This window comes from Cherax quadricarinatus, chromosome 84 (assembly GCF_038502225.1).
Source record: "Cherax quadricarinatus isolate ZL_2023a chromosome 84, ASM3850222v1, whole genome shotgun sequence".
Taxonomy (NCBI): Eukaryota; Metazoa; Arthropoda; class Malacostraca; order Decapoda; family Parastacidae; genus Cherax; species Cherax quadricarinatus.
Window position 1 is genome coordinate 5,772,458 of NC_091375.1, and position 17,080 is coordinate 5,789,537.

At 42.9% G+C, this 17,080-nt stretch overlaps 1 protein-coding gene across 4 annotated transcripts in view; it reads right to left on the reverse strand.

Annotated features, from left to right (window-relative positions):
- The window catches only part of LOC128704227 (discoidin domain-containing receptor 2-like), a 109,873-nt gene that overhangs the window by 12,716 nt on the left and 80,077 nt on the right, over positions 1–17,080 (reverse strand). For all 4 annotated transcript variants that reach the window (XM_070102975.1, XM_070102974.1, XM_070102976.1 and 1 more), the window contains 2 exons: positions 15,440–15,587; positions 14,533–14,712 (listed from right to left, as the gene is read on the reverse strand). In XM_070102975.1, coding sequence (XP_069959076.1) covers positions 14,533–14,712; positions 15,440–15,587 — 328 coding nt within the window. The remainder of the gene's footprint in view (positions 1–14,532; positions 14,713–15,439; positions 15,588–17,080) is intronic.

A 17,080-nucleotide genomic window follows, 5' to 3' on the forward strand; every position in this document is an offset into this window, starting at 1 on the left:
TTGGCAGGGGCCGCAACACCCCCACCACAAAAGGACCGACACACAAAGATCAATGTAATATGTATCCCGAACCGTCATCCCGGATATGATCGTCCAGAAATCATTCTAGATAATCATTATCCTCCCGGACAGGCCACTCATATATTACAAAAAAAGTAATTTTTAAGAGAAGATGGTATTAAGATTTACTCCTTTTGTAATAAAGAGTTCGGGATACATAAATACACACATTAATATAAATTAATCTTTAATATATAAAAATCAACTATCTTTGGTCTAGAGGTATTTGAACTATGATATAATAATAATATGTACATGTTACTATAATAAATTATAATCAGCATTTTACTAAAATATAATTAATAACCCTACACAGGGTACAACTCTTGACACTACTGTCACTATATATATATATCTCTATGCTAAAACAATAAATTATAAATAACATTTTTATAATAATAAATTACAATCAACTGCCTCTCACGACACGAAGTCAGTCACACGACACTGTTCAGTGTACACTACAACCAGGCCATCTTCAGTGTCCCACGACACCCTTTTCATCTCAGTGTTCCACTACGGTCCTGTGCATATCTCAGTGTTCCACTCCATCGTACGTCCCTCAGTGTCACACTACGGTCCTGGCCCAGTTCAGTGTAACACTCCAACCTTTTCTTCATGTAATGTCCCACTAAACAGCATCTGACGACTCCGGCCCACAGTTGATCAACGTAGACGGTGAGTCCACAGACATCACCGGTAGTCCAGTAAATCCTCTCCAAAGGCGGTTGACACACCGCTAGCCGAACACCATGCTGCAAGCTCACTGAATGCGGCCGTCAAGTAACTGAGGCCAACAGACTCAGTGAGCTGCGGTGAGCGGTTCTTCTAACGCCAGTAGATAGGTACGATTCGGTGGTCAGGTACCTACTGCATAGACGTGTACCCTGAGGAGTTCAGGTACTTAATGTTGAAGCCAGTAGACGTGTACCCTTCGGTGGTCAGGTACCTACTGCTTAGGTGTGTACAGCGAGGCGCTCAGGTACATAATATTTCTAAAGCCAGTAGACGTGTACCCTTCGGTGGTCAGGTACCTACTGCTTAGGTGTGTACAGCGAGGCGCTCAGGTACATACTGTTACTAAAGCCAGTAGACGTGTACCCTTCGGTGGTCAGGTACCTACTGCTTAGGTGTGTACAGCGAGGCGCTCTGGTACATACTGTTACTAAAGCCAGTAGACGTGTACCCTTCGGTGGTCAGGTACCTACTGCTTAGGTGTGTACAGCCGCTCAGGTACATAATATTTCTAAAGCCAGTAGACGTGTACCCTTCGGTGGTCAGGTACCTACTGCTTAGGTGTGTACAGCGAGGCGCTCTGGTACATACTGTTACTAAAGCCAGTAGACGTGTACCCTTCGGTGGTCAGGTACCTACTGCTTAGGTGTGTACCGTGAGGCACTCAGGCTCTTACTGCTCTAAGGCCGGCTCAGCAGCCCCCACATTGGGTTTGATGACGCACCCAGTGGTACTGCCGGCCGGCAGGTTAACTATTTAACCGCTAGTTTGGCAGGGGCCGCAACATATGTTAATATAACTATTTTCATATATATATATATATATATATATATATATATATATATATATATATATATATATATATATATATATATATATATATATATGAACATTGTTAATAATTCTAAAGTTAACATTATTTATGTTAACTTGTGCAATATGTATCATGTTAATTTATGTAAGGATGATATGTATCATGTTATGTATAATGTTAACATGTTAGGTGAAGCTGGATGTTAGTCTGTCTCCTTGTGTTGGTAGTGAGTGTAGAACAAGGTGTGTGGAACAAGGTGTGTGGAACAAGGTGTGTAGAACAAGGTGTGTAGAACAAGGTGTGTAGAACAAGGTGTGTGGAACAAGGTGTGTGGAACAAGGTGTGTGGAACAAGGTGTGTGGAACAAGGTGTGTGGAACAAGGTGTGTGGAACAAGGTGTGTGGAACAAGGTGTGTGGAACAAGGTGTGTGGAACAAGGTGTGTGGAACAAGGTGTGTGGAACAAGGTGTGTGGAACAAGGTGTGTGGAACAAGGTGTGTGGAACAAGGTGTGTGGAACAAGGTGTGTAGAACAAGGTGTGTAGAACAAGGTGTGTAGAACAAGGTGTGTGGAACAAGGTGTGTAGAACAAGGTGTGTGGAACAAGGTGTGTAGAACAAGGTGTGTGGAACAAGGTGTGTAGAACAAGGTGTGTGGAACAAGGTGTGTAGAACAAGGTGTGTGGAACAAGGTGTGTGGAACAAGGTGTGTGGAACAAGGTGTGTGGAACAAGGTGTGTGGAACAAGGTGTGTGGAACAAGGTGTGTGGAACAAGGTGTGTGGAACAAGGTGTGTGGAACAAGGTGTGTGGAACAAGGTGTGTGGAACAAGGTGTGTGGAACAAGGTGTGTGGAACAAGGTGTGTGGAACAAGGTGTGTAGAACAAGGTGTGTGGAACAAGGTGTGTAGAACAAGGTGTGTAGAACAAGGTGTGTAGAACAAGGTGTGTGGAACAAGGTGTGTAGAACAAGGTGTGTGGAACAAGGTGTGTAGAACAAGGTGTGTAGAACAAGGTGTGTAGAACAAGGTGTGTGGAACAAGGTGTGTGGAACAAGGTGTGTAGAACAAGGTGTGTAGAACAAGGTGTGTGGAACAAGGTGTGTGGAACAAGGTGTGTGGAACAAGGTGTGTGGAACAAGGTGTGTGGAACAAGGTGTGTAGAACAAGGTGTGTGGAACAAGGTGTGTAGAACAAGGTGTGTGGAACAAGGTGTGAGGAACAAGGTGTGTGAAACAAGGTGTGTGGAACAAGGTGTGTGGAACAAGGTGTGTGGAACAAGGTGTGTGGAACAAGGTGTGTGGAACAAGGTGTGTAGAACAAGGTGTGTGGAACAAGGTGTGTGGAACAAGGTGTGTGGAACAAGGTGTGTAGAACAAGGTGTGTAGAACAAGGTGTGTAGAACAAGGTGTGTAGAACAAGAAGTGTAGAACAAGGTGTGTAGAACAAGGTGTGTAGAACAAGGTGTGTAGAACAAGGTGTGTAGAACAAGGTGTGTAGAACAAGAAGTGTAGAACAAGAAGTGTAGAACAAGGTGTGTAGAACAAGGTGTGTAGAACAAGGTGTGTAGAACAAGAAGTGTAGAACAAGAAGTGTAGAACAAGGTGTGTAGAACAAGGTGTGTAGAACAAGAAGTGTACAACAAGAAGTGTAGAACAAGGTGTGTAGAACAAGGTGTGTAGAACAAGGTGTGTAGAACAAGGTGTGTAGAACAAGGTGTGTAGAACAAGAAGTGTAGAACAAGAAGTGTAGAACAATTTGTGTAGAACAAGGTGTGTAGAACAAGGTGTGTAGAACAAGGTGTGTAGAACAAGGTGTGTAGAACAAGGTGTGTAGAACAAGGTGTGTAGAACAAGAAGTGTAGAACAAGAAGTGTAGAACAAGGTGTGTAGAACAAGGTGTGTAGAACAAGAAGTGTAGAACAAGGTGTGTAGAACAAGGTGTGTAGAACAAGGTGTGTAGAACAAGGTGTGTAGAACAAGGTGTGTAGAACAAGGTGTGTAGAACAAGGTGTGTAGAACAAGGTGTGTAGAACAAGGTGTGTAGAACAAGAAGTGTAGAACAAGGTGTGTAGAACAAGGTGTGTAGAACAAGAAGTGTAGAACAAGGTGTGTAGAACAAGGTGTGTAGAACAAGAAGTGTAGAACAAGAAGTGTAGAACAAGGTGTGTAGAACAAGGTGTGTAGAACAAGGTGTGTAGAACAAGGTGTGTAGAACAAGGTGTGTAGAACAAGGTGTGTAGAACAAGAAGTGTAGAACAAGGTGTGTAGAACAAGGTGTGTAGAACAAGAAGTGTAGAACAAGAAGTGTAGAACAAGGTGTGTAGAACAATGTGTGTAGAACAAGGTGTGTAGAACAAGGTGTGTAGAACAAGGTGTGTAGAACAAGGTGTGTAGAACAAGGTGTGTAGAACAAGGTGTGTGGAACAAGGTGTGTAGAACAAGGTGTGTAGAACAAGGTGTGTAGAACAAGGTGTGTAGAACAAGGTGTGTAGAACAAGGTGTGTAGAACAAGGTGTGTAGAACAAGGTGTGTAGAACAAGGTGTGTGGAACAAGGTGTGTAGAACAAGGTGTGTAGAACAAGATGTGTAGAACAAGGTGTGTAGAACAAGGTGTGTAGAACAAGGTGTGTAGAACAAGGTGTGTAGAACAAGGTGTGTAGAACAAGAAGTGTAGAACAAGGTGTGTAGAACAAGGTGTGTAGAACAAGAAGTGTAGAACAAGAAGTGTAGAACAAGGTGTGTAGAACAAGGTGTGTAGAACAAGAAGTGTAGAACAAGAAGTGTAGAACAAGAAGTGTAGAACAAGAAGTGTAGAACAAGAAGTGTAGAACAAGGTGTGTAGAACAAGAAGTGTAGAACAAGAAGTGTAGAACAAGAAGTGTAGAACAAGAAGTGCAGAACAAGAAGTGTAGAACAAGAAGTGTAGAACAAGGTGTGTAGAACAAGAAGTGTAGAACAAGAAGTGTAGAACAAGGTGTGTAGAACAAGAAGTGTAGAACAAGAAGTGTAGAACAAGAAGTGTAGAACAAGAAGTGTAGAACAAGAAGTGTAGAACAAGGTGTGTAGAACAAGAAGTGTAGAGCAAGAAGTGTAGAACAAGAAGTGTAGAACAAGAAGTGTAGAACAAGAAGTGTAGAACAAGAAGTGCAGAACAAGAAGTGTAGAACAAGGTGTGTAGAACAAGGTGTGTAGAACAAGAAGTGTAGAACAAGAAGTGTAGAACAAGAAGTGTAGAACAAGAAGTGTAGAACAAGAAGTGTAGAACAAGGTGTGTAGAACAAGAAGTGTAGAACAAGAAGTGTAGAACAAGAAGTGTAGAACAAGAAGTGCAGTACAAGAAGTGTAGAACAAGAAGTGTAGAACAAGGTGTGTAGAACAAGAAGTGTAGAACAAGAAGTGTAGAACAAGGTGTGTAGAACAAGAAGTGTAGAACAAGAAGTGTAGAACAAGAAGTGTAGAACAAGAAGTGTAGAACAAGAAGTGCAGAACAAGAAGCGTAGAACAAGAAGTGTAGAACAAGAAGTGTAGAACAAGAAGTGCAGAACAAGAAGTGTAGAACAAGAAGTGTAGAACAAGGTGTGTAGAACAAGAAGTGTAGAACAAGAAGTGTAGAACAAGAAGTGTAGAACAAGAAGTGCAGTACAAGAAGTGTAGAACAAGAAGTGTAGAACAAGGTGTGTAGAACAAGAAGTGTAGAACAAGAAGTGTAGAACAAGGTGTGTAGAACAAGAAGTGTAGAACAAGAAGTGTAGAACAAGAAGTGTAGAACAAGAAGTGTAGAACAAGAAGTGTAGAACAAGGTGTGTAGAACAAGAAGTGTAGAACAAGAAGTGTAGAACAAGAAGTGTAGAACAAGAAGTGCAGTACAAGAAGTGTAGAACAAGAAGTGTAGAACAAGGTGTGTAGAACAAGAAGTGTAGAACAAGAAGTGTAGAACAAGGTGTGTAGAACAAGAAGTGTAGAACAAGAAGTGTAGAACAAGAAGTGTAGAACAAGAAGTGTAGAACAAGAAGTGCAGAACAAGAAGTGTAGAACAAGAAGTGTAGAACAAGAAGTGTAGAACAAGAAGTGCAGAAAAAGAAGTGTAGAACAAGAAGTGTAGAACAAGGTGTGTAGAACAAGAAGTGTAGAACAAGAAGTGTAGAACAAGAAGTGTAGAACAAGAAGTGTAGAACAAGGTGTGTAGAACAAGAAGTGTAGAACAAGAAGTGTAGAACAAGGTGTGTAGAACAAGAAGTGTAGAACAAGAAGTGTAGAACAAGAAGTGTAGAACAAGAAGTGCAGTACAAGAAGTGTAGAACAAGAAGTGTAGAACAAGGTGTGTAGAACAAGAAGTGTAGAACAAGGTGTGTAGAACAAGAAGTGTAGAACAAGAAGTGTAGAACAAGAAGTGTAGAACAAGAAGTGTAGAACAAGAAGTGCAGAACAAGAAGTGTAGAACAAGAAGTGTAGAACAAGAAGTGTAGAACAAGAAGTGCAGAACAAGAAGTGTAGAACAAGAAGTGTAGAACAAGGTGTGTAGAACAAGAAGTGTATAACAAGAAGTGTAGAACAAGAAGTGTAGAACAAGAAGTGCAGAACAAGAAGTGTAGAACAAGAAGTGTAGAACAAGGTGTGTAGAATAAGAAGTGTAGAACAAGAAGTGTAGAACAAGAAGTGTAGAACAAGGTGTGTAGAACAAGAAGTGTAGAACAAGAAGTGTAGAAAAATGTGGAACAATGAGCAACTTGTACCTTCCTCATGAGGACTATAGATGGCAAAGCATGAGCGAGACCAGGCTGAGCTCTGGCCTTGAGCAGACCTGGGGACCAGAGAGGTCTATGGCCTTGAGCAGACCTGGGGACCAGAGAGGTCTATGGCCTTGAGCAGACCTGGGGACCAGAGAGGTCTATGGCCTTGAGCAGACCTAGGGACCAGAGAGGTCTATGGCCTTGAGCAGACCTAGGGACCAGAGAGGTCTATGGCCTTGAGCAGACCTGGGGACCAGAGAGGTCTATGGCCTTGAGCAGACCTAGGGACCAGAGAGGTCTATGGCCTTGAGCAGACCTGGGGACCAGAGAGGTGTATGGCCTTGAGCAGACCTGGGGACCAGAGAGGTGTATGGCCTTGAGCAGACCTGGGGACCAGAGAGGTGTATGGCCTTGAGCAGACCTGGGGACCAGAGAGGTGTATGGCCTTGAGCAGACCTGGGGACCAGAGAGGTCTATGACCTTGAGCAGACCTGGGGACCAGAGTGGTCTGTGTCTTCCTGAAAGACCAGTTTCAGACACGAAACCTCTGAAACTACCAGTGAAGAACTCTTAGCTGCGTTATTCTCACCCTTCCCAGCAACTTTATATATTATTATAATTATAACGAAGCGGTAAACCCAAAAAGGGGATTATACGGCGGTAACTTTATACAAGCAACACTAAGGGAGAGATTGCGGCCGGGTATTTTATATCCGATGGTCAGGGGAGACTAGTCAACTGTGTTTAATTTTACAAGTGTTAACTGCTCTGTTGAGAAGTCGAGGAGTTAGCACGGCCCTATTAGTTATAACAACGTTAAAATGTACCGTGTTAAAAATGTACAGTGTTAAAGTGAACCGTGTTAAGGTGAACTGTGTTAGAGTGAACCGTGTTAAAGTGAACAGTGTTAAAGTGAACCGTGTTAAAGTGAACCGTGTTAAAGTGAACCGTGTTAATGTGAACCGTGTTAAAGTGAGCCGTGTTAAAGTGAACCGTGTTAAAGTGAACCGTGTTAAAATGTACAGTGTTAAAATGTACCGTGTTAATAAAGTGTACCATGTTAATACGTACCGTGTTAAAATGAACAGTAATAATGCATAGGACGTTAAGACGCACAGTATTAACATACATAACTAGTGTAACTTGGTGTGAAGGGAAGTGCACTTTCATCCCAGGGTGATGACTGCAGACCATGACGGTAGTTATACCTCACGCTCACGAGGAGGCAGAGAAAAACGAGCGAAATCTCAATAGAGTTGGAAATAAACTTCATAGGAACGACCTATCTTGAATCCAGATCACGTACTTTCATCCCCCTCTCTCCAGCCCTCGAAAAAAAAAATCACAGACTTCCGATATACTTCTTCAAGACAGCTCCCTGAAAGGGAACACACCCAAAAGGGTTCTTATTTGTTGGAAAGCAGCGTAGGAGCGAGGCAGGAGGAAAGGCACGAAGCTAAGGGGTTGGAGACGGCCCTGGGAGAGATAATAATAGAACTCTCAGCCTCCCTGACTCGAGTGAAAGGCAGAGCGGACAGAATATTCAAATTCAGTCTCCTAAAAGGATGTCAACATTTGCCTCACTTAAAAGTTTAGGGGAAACGTGACTATAATAAATAAGTATTTTATTTATTTCTGAGTATATTGAAAGTGATAATAACATTAATATTGTGTATAGATTCAATAGGATCCCCTCGAGGGAGGTTCCTTGATGCTGCTGAGGAGCTTTTGATCTGAGGAATTTGATCTGTGGTCCAATTCCTTGAATTGAATCTTGAATAATTGCCATATCCCCCCTTCCTCAAGACGCTTTATAACCCCTACGAGTGTAGCGCTCCCCCTCTAATGTCATAATAACAGCAATAACTGATAAATTAGGAAACATGTGCAACACTTGGGTATCTTTACTTCGGAAACGGTTTGCCTCACAGTGGCTTCATCAGTCTAATACAGAGAAGAATGGTGAAGATCAGAAGGAGTCTGAGGTAATCAGTCCCTCAGCCTGGAAATGATATAATCAGTCCATCAATCTTGATAAAAATACAGCATAAGCGCGAAGAAGTGACTTGTATACTTCAGGCAGGTGAGGTGAAGCAGTGGTAGGCGGTGTCACCTTGGATAAATCCACAGGTGGAAGTAGGTCATACCTGTAGGTTAGGCAAGCCACTTTTCCGCGCTTGTGCTGTATTACTAATTACATCAACTCCAGGCTGAGGAACTGATTACCTCAAACTCCTTTTGATCTTCACCATGCTTCTCTGTATTAAACTGAGGAAGACACTGTATGGCGAAACGTTTAAACAAAAATACAAAATTTTGGCACAAGTGTCTAATTGACCACCTTGTCGGTTCTCTGAACCATTTCATCAATAATAATAATAATAATAATAATAATAATAATAATAATAATAATAATAAGAAGAAGAAGAAGAAGAAGAAGAAGAAGAAGAAGAAGAAGAAGAAGCACGAAACAGGAGGTTCTAAGCCTCTGAAGAGAGTCACGCAGCATCGTGGGAATGGGATGCCATCTGGTAGGAGACAGATGCGATTCCTTGGCTCGGGAATCGTTCAGCATCCAGGTAACACAGTTCCCCCACGTTGAGGAGGATGAGAAATGTGAGAGAGATACACCAGGGTTTGTGACGTTGGAAAAGAGATCCATTAAAGACTAATTCACAGCAGATGAGAAATCTGTGGAGCATCATAGGAACGTTCGCTGTGTGAGCCTTGTGGGTTTAGGGCTTAGTCACCCCTCAAGGGGAGTTCGTGGATGCCAGTGAGGGGCTCTTGATCCTAAATGCCTCCCAGGCACTATTTTACCCCCATGGGTTTAGTGTTTCCCCATTAATGTAATTGGCACTTAGTTATGATGATGATAATAATAATAATAATAATAATAATAATAATAATAATAATAATAATAATAATAATAATAATAACGTTATTGTATTGTTCCGTGACCATTAATTTGTCTTGCCAGATTTAAAATTTAGCTTTTAATAACATTTGAGAGTTCTAATGCTGTGTTTACTGTTAATTTTCCACCGGGAGGCCTGGTCATGGACCGGGCCGGGGGGCGCTGACCCCCGGAACATCCTCCAGGTAGACTCCAGGTACACACTGTGGAGGAAACAACTGTTATGAGTCTGGAAGTGGAAAGTACAGTGTCTCCTGGATAGGCAGGGAGAGAGTGAGGTCAGGTTAGGTCAGGTTTGTCAGGAAAAAGGACAAGTGTTTCCTGACGCGGGTCTTAGTCAGATGATGACCCACACCTGGTGCTTTTGGTCATTTGACTGAGGCCTTCTGCCGGCTTACCACTCCACCCCTTTAAATATCATGGTTATGTTAATAACCATTAGGAGTAACAATACAATGTATACCAGTGCGAGAGACAAAACTATCGAGAATCATTGTCACGGTTCGTAACTTCAGTTAATATATCACCCATTAATAATAATAATAATAATAATAATAATAATAATAATAATAATAATAATAATAATAAATAGGGGGAGTTGCTGGGTCATTATCATGGAGGTGTCCGGGGATTGGTGGAAGTGAGTTTATTTACGCACAGGTACACACAGGTTCAATTAACATACATTGTGTAAATAACCCAAGATAACCCAAAAATGTCAGACATAGCATTTTTTTTTTATATTTTTTTATAGATATGAGCATTAAAACGTCCGTACGTATGTGTGTGCGTGCACTCACCTATTTGTGGTTGCAGGGTTCGATACTCAGCTCCTGGACCAGCCTCTTCACTGGCCACGAAATAGAGCGAAACACCAACGTCAAAGACCTGGGAGTGATTATGTCGGAGGATCTCACCTTCAAGGACCATAACATTGTATCAATCGCATCTGCTAGAAAAATGACAGGATGGATAATGAGAACCTTCAAAACTAGGGAGGCCAAGCCCATGATGACACTCTTCAGGTCACTTGTTCTATCTAGGCTGGAATATTGCTGCACTCTAACAGCACCTTTCAAGGCAGGTGAAATTGCCGACCTAGAAAATGTACAGAGAACTTTCACGGCGCGCATAACGGAGATAAAACACCTCAATTACTGGGAGCGCTTGAGGTTTCTAAACCTGTATTCCCTGGAACGCAGGAGGGAGAGATACATGATTATATACACCTGGAAAATCCTAGAGGGACTAGTACCGAACTTGCACACGAAAATCACTCACTACGAAAGCAAAAGACTTGGCAGACGATGCACCATCCCCCCAATGAAAAGCAGGGGTGTCACTAGCACGTTAAGAGACCATACAATAAGTGTCAGGGGCCCGAGACTGTTCAACTGCCTCCCAGCACACATAAGGGGGATTACCAACAGACCCCTGGCAGTCTTCAAGCTGGCACTGGACAAGCACCTAAAGTCAGTTCCTGATCAGCCGGGCTGTGGCTCGTACGTTGGTTTGCGTGCAGCCAGCAGCAACAGCCTGGTTGATCAGGCGCTGATCCACCAGGAGGCCTGGTCACAGACCGGGCCGCGGGGGCGTTGACCCCCGAAACTCTCTCCAGGTATCTCCAGGTAGGTCCTCTCTCTCCTTGCTCCATGAGCTTTATCATACCTCGCCTTAAAACTATGTATGGTTCCTGCCTCCACTACATCACTAGTTAGACTATTCCACTTCCTGACAGCTCTATGACTGAAGAAATACTTCCTAACATCCCTTTGGCTCATCTGAGTCTTCAACTTCCAGGTGTGACACCTTGTTTCTGTGTCTCCTCTCTGGAACATCCTGTCTCTGTCCATCTTGTCTCTGTCCATCTTGTCTCTGTCCATCTTGTCTCTGTCCATCTTGTCTCTGTCCATCTTGTCTATTCCACGCAATATTTTGTATGTCGTTATCAAGTCACCCCTGACCCTCCTGTCCTCCAGTTTCGTCAGGCCGATTTCCCTTAACCTTTCTTCGTGGGACATTCCCCTTAGCTCTTAGTAGGAGAGGAGAGAGTAAGTGTTAAACCATGCTAGCCTTCTGGCTCTTCTACCAGCCTGAGGAGAAGTTTAGACATTCTACAACACTCTACATTCTACCGCACTCTAAAGTGAGTGAAGCCTTCCATCCTACACCCTCCTCCCTACCACTACCGCTCATACACTCTACACCCTCCCTTCCTTCGCCTCCCTCTCTACGCCCTTTTTACACCTCCCTTCTGCTTAAACCCTTCATAACAACCTCGTCTAGCAACTTGCTATCCCCTTCAACAACTCTTATCTATTTGGATCACGTCAAAGTGGTCTCTTGAGAGATTCCTTGATGGTTTGGGTGACGACTAGGTGCAGTGTGTAGACTTCAGGCTACTATAGTGTGTAGACTACTACAGTGTGTAGACTACTACAGTGTGTAGACTACTTCAGTTTGCAGACTTCAGGTGTGTAGACTATTACAGCGTGTACACTACAACAGTGTGTAGACTACTTCAGCTTGTAGACTGCTTCAGTGTGTAGACTACTACAGCATGTAGACTATAGTGTGTAGACTACAGCATGTAGATTACAGCATGTAGACTACAGTGTGTAGACTACTACAGCATGTAGACTATAGTGTGTAGACTACAGCATGTAGATTACAGCATGTAGACTACAGTGTGTAGACTACTACAGCATGTAGACTATAGTGTGTAGACTACTACAGCATGTAGACTATAGTGTGTAGACTACAGCATGTAGATTACAGCATGTAGACTACAGTGTGTAAACTACTACAGCATGTAGACTATAGTGTGTAGACTTCAGTGTGTAGACTACTACAGCATGTAGACTACTTCATCGTGTAGACTTCTCGATAATGAGGCATTACAGCTTCGTTAAGGAGATCGTAACCTGGAGTTTACTAGCCTCAAGAGGTTCAGAATAGCATTAAATGGATTCAGGGTGGCAGTAAAACGGCTTAGGATGACACCAAAAGCTTTAGAATGGCAGCAAGAGTGTTAGGATTTCCCTAAAGGGTTTTGCACAGTACTAAGAGGTTCACGAAGGCCCTGAAATAAATTAAGTTGGGAAAGCGTTCAAGACAACACAAGAGAGTTCAGGATAACACTAATAAGGGGTTCATGATCATACTAAAAGGTTCAAGATATTAATGGTTCTTGTAGATACTAAGTTTCAGGAAGATACAAAGATGTTTAGAATGATACTAGGAGGGTTCAGATTGATACTGAGAGGGTTTGGGTTAATACTAAAGGATTTAAGATGATACCAAGAGGATTCACAATGATACTAGGGTAATCAGGATGATACTAAAGAGTTCAAGATTATTCTCAAGGGGTTCTGTATGATACTGAATGTTCAAGATTGGACACAGTACACTACAACATCTTACTGCTTAAAGCAATGTGGGCTCAGAGGTCATGCTCTTGTTTTTATTACGTTCTATCTTACCATGTCAGCAAGTTCTATCTTAGATGTCAGCACGTAGCCATTAATGACAATACCCACTATAGAAGTGCCGCAGGGCAGCGTCCTAGGCCTTCTTTAATTCTTTATTTACATTGACCTACCTAATGCCTCTCACGAACTTAAATCAGTCCCATTTGCAGATAACACACATTTCGTTAAACGAAATTCAGATCTTGTCCTCAACGACACGATCAACGAGGATCTTGTGAAGATATTTAGGTGGGTGACTACCAATAGACTTTAAATACTAATAAGAGTCTATATATGTTTGGAAATAAAGCTAATAACGTTGAAAATGGTATAAAATACCGACAAGTTGATGATTAAGACATCTGTGGAACAACACCTCATGTCTCCCAGGTTGAGGGACTGATTACTTCATCTTCATTTCACTATTACACCTGCTGCCTCTATTTAACTGAAGAAGCCTACGGTGTAGATGAAACGTCTGAACAATAAAGATACCCAACTGTGTCTTACTCATCAAAGCTATAAATACACAATATAACAAAAATAATTTACTTATGACTCACGATTGCAAACCATAGCACGGGCGAGGTTTGAACCCGCGATCAGAGAGTCATAAAACTCCAGACCGACGCGCTGGCCCAGTGGCTAACGTATCATGTGGGATTCGAACACGTGGATAGGGTAAAGTAATACGTAGGCTGGTAGTACGTATATTACGGATAATGTGGGTAGCGCCCAAACAGCCGTACCTATCTCCTTGCTTACTCTCGTCAGACTAACTGGCCGCCCACAGTACCCATATGTGAGGGGGTCTTTGAATACTGCTGTGGTCAGCACAATATGAATACAGACAGTGACTTAGGCAGAGACGGTTGGTAGTGAGTCATCTACTGGTACACTGGTTACTGGTAACTGGTTACTACTACTGAGAAACGTGTCGGTCTGGAGTTTTATGACTCTGATCGCGGGCTCTAACCCCGCCCATGGAATGGTTTGATAATTCACTCATAGGCGAGATGACGAAATTTTTATGCATACACCTTAAAAAAATCCAAAATTGCTCGTAATTTTCTTAAGTATGTTACGTACCACAACCTTCTCTGTACGTCTCACAAAATCTTATAAAACGATTACAGGCAAACTTAATCCCTATGGTACCCGTACACAAGGATCTACAACAGCTAATCACCTGAAATCCGTCCTTACCCAATAAAAATCGACCGGGATTGATCCCCCATTGTGGGTTTAACGCTTAATTCCAGGACAACATACGCTCCACGTGACACATGTGAGTAGTTAATAGTCCAAACGGATCAAATCATTCAAATTACTGAATTCTGTTCCAAGAGTGTTGGAATCAGTTGAGTAACGCATACTTACTGCCCTGTCCACACTTGTTACAGTAAATCATCGTTCGAAAACTTGAAACCCTTCGAATGAGGCGTTCTAGTGTTATAAGCGAGACAATAACGAAACTTTAGAGACAAAAACAGTTGGGGCAACCACTTGACGGTGCCCCTTCAGGGATACCTGATTATTCCCTTCCTCCAGTGAGGCTTCATGAAGGAAGGAAACGGAAGTGCTACATCCTCTCTCTCTCTCTCTCTCTCTCTCTCTCTCAGGACCTTTTCCTTTACTATCTTTGACTCACACACCTTGGTTGAAGTAGACAGTTCCTTTCAGTAAACAGCATTGGCATGGACTTCCAAGCCATCCTCTATCTGTCCATTGTACTCCCTTGTACATGTACTCTCTCTCTCTCTCTCTCTCTCTCTCTCTCTCTTAGTAAGATCAGCAGCATCACTTACCTCTGCCTCGTCCCAGAGCATCAACACGGAAGTTGGTGTGACCAGTCTCACCATCACTCAGTTGACCTAGACCGCCAGAGAGCCAGCCTCCCTTGCGAGACCCATCGTAGGTCAGGTCACGGAGGTTGTAGTCTCCGCCCCGGGGGTCACCGTCAGGCATCGTGTACGACACCAGACCCTCTGAGGGGAACAGTAATGAGGTAGTTCGCTCGTTAGACCTACCACTAACTACTTTTAATTGTATTTATTAGGAACCACTAAACGTTTAGGGTTCATATGGCGCCTGGGAGGGAGGCGGGGGGATCAGGTTTGATCCGATGAAGGGAATGGCTCCACTTCCTTGAATCAAGAGCTCAGGATAATACCCACTGATCCAGGTCCTCCACATCCCTGGTCATATCTCAGTCTGTGACACATCCCTGGTTATTTCATAGCACCACCTGTTACAGTATAGCACCACCTGTTACAGTATAGTACCAGCTGTTACATTATAGCACCAGCTGTTACAATATAGCACCAACTGTTACAGTATAGCAACAGCTGCTACAACATAGCACCATCTGCTGCAACACAACACCAGCTGCAGCAACACAGCACCAGATGCTTCAACACAGCACCAGCTGCTACAATACAGCACCAGCTGCTACAACACAGCACCAGCTGCTACAACACACCACCAGCTACTACAACACAGCACAAGCTGCTACAACACAGCACCAGCTGCTGTAACACATCACCAGCTACTTCAACACAGCACCAGCTGCTACAACACAGCACCAGCTACTACAACACACCACCAGCTACTACAACACAGCACAAGCTGCTACAACACAGCACCAGCTACTACAACACAGCACCAGCTGCTACAACATAACACCAGCTGCTACAACACAGTGGTAGGACTCACCAGTGTAGCGACAACCGTAGATCTCCACTCTCATACACACTGTACGAGGGTGGTCGCTGTAAGGCACGAACCTCACCCTGGCCGCTATGATGGGTGGACTCAACTGAGAGGTCTGCGCCAGGTATGTGTTGGTGTTCCCCTCCAGCAACTGTGGGAGAGAGGGCGAGAGAGAGGTGAGTGGGGTAGAGAGGGCGAGAGAGAGGTGAGTGGGGTAGAGAGGGCGAGAGAGAGGTGAGTGGGGTAGAGAGGGAGAGGTGAGTGGGGCAGAGAAACGAGTGTCAATATGAACGTTACAGTAACTTTACTCTAAATAAATCCAACATTGACCATAAAGGCCCTGTTTTTCAACTTACAACTTTAGTGAGGGAGTTTCACTCTTCTCTAACCCTGCCATCAAAAATTTACCCCTACAGAGTGCTATCTGTGGAGAAATTATTTTCTCCAACCTCCAGGGAAATCGACGCCCCCTGGGGGCAGCAACTCCAGGAGGCGTCGACGACCCTGGGAAAGCTACGAGCCCTCCACACTATCTCTTGCCTCTGAGTTTCATGCTAATATTTCCTCTCATTTACTCACATTGCATTGTAAGTAGGTTTTATAACGTAAGAATGTCAAATTTTCTTAGTATATTAAGTGTCTGAATGAGATCTCGTAGTCTCGGCTTCCTGTAAGAGAAGAAATTAAGTCTGAATCTCACCAAAATTATACTGTTACTATAAGCAAAAATTATACTGCTACTATAGGTAAAAATTATACTATTGTTATACGCAGATATCCCGCACATAGGTCGACTTGTCGGTCCGATTTGCACCATTTACAAGTTACACTAACACACGAGGGTGAGGGAGCCAGTATGTATAGGCGAGGGAACAGGGACGGGACAAAGAGAGGAAGAAGTGGAGACGTAGTGGTAATGCTGGTAGTGGAAGTAGTTCCCTCGACTATACTGGCTCCCTCACTCTCATGTGTCAGTGTGACTTGTGAATGGTCCAAGTCGGACCGAAACGTCGTCATAATCTTCTCCCTCCTACAACTGCTACTACTACCCTCTCGCTAACCACCTGACTCCTGACACTACATATACACTCGTGTCTTAGGTATCTCTATTAGGACTAAAGAAGTCACTCGTGGCGAAACGTTTCGTCTAATAAATGTTCTAAACTGTACATAAACGTCTTCTTCCACACTCTCTAGATATACCTTGTTTCTAAGTCAAGGTACTAGTTTTGTTGTTGTTCTTGGGACTTTCTCTAGTTCATCTTCTGTCAAATTCAGGGACCAGAACTGGAAACCGTGTTAAGGGTGAAGCTTGACGAGGATATTTTACTGACCCTAGTGGGTTTAGCGCATACTTATGATTGCAATAATAATAATAATAATAATAATAATTACGTCAGTGGTGTTTCTGTTGTTTTATATTCGTAATTTCTATAATAACAGTTCTTCTGTTAAGTGTATTTATTTTAATTAAAAGTACAATTAAAAGAGGTCACCAAAAATTTGAATAATACGTAAAAAAAAAAATGACCCAGTTGTATTTCCCCCCCAAAAAAAAGATCACTACAAAAGTGAAAATATTTTCTAAGCTGTATCAGAAAGTTTATTATAAACACTATCAAAATAATGATAAAATTGGATATT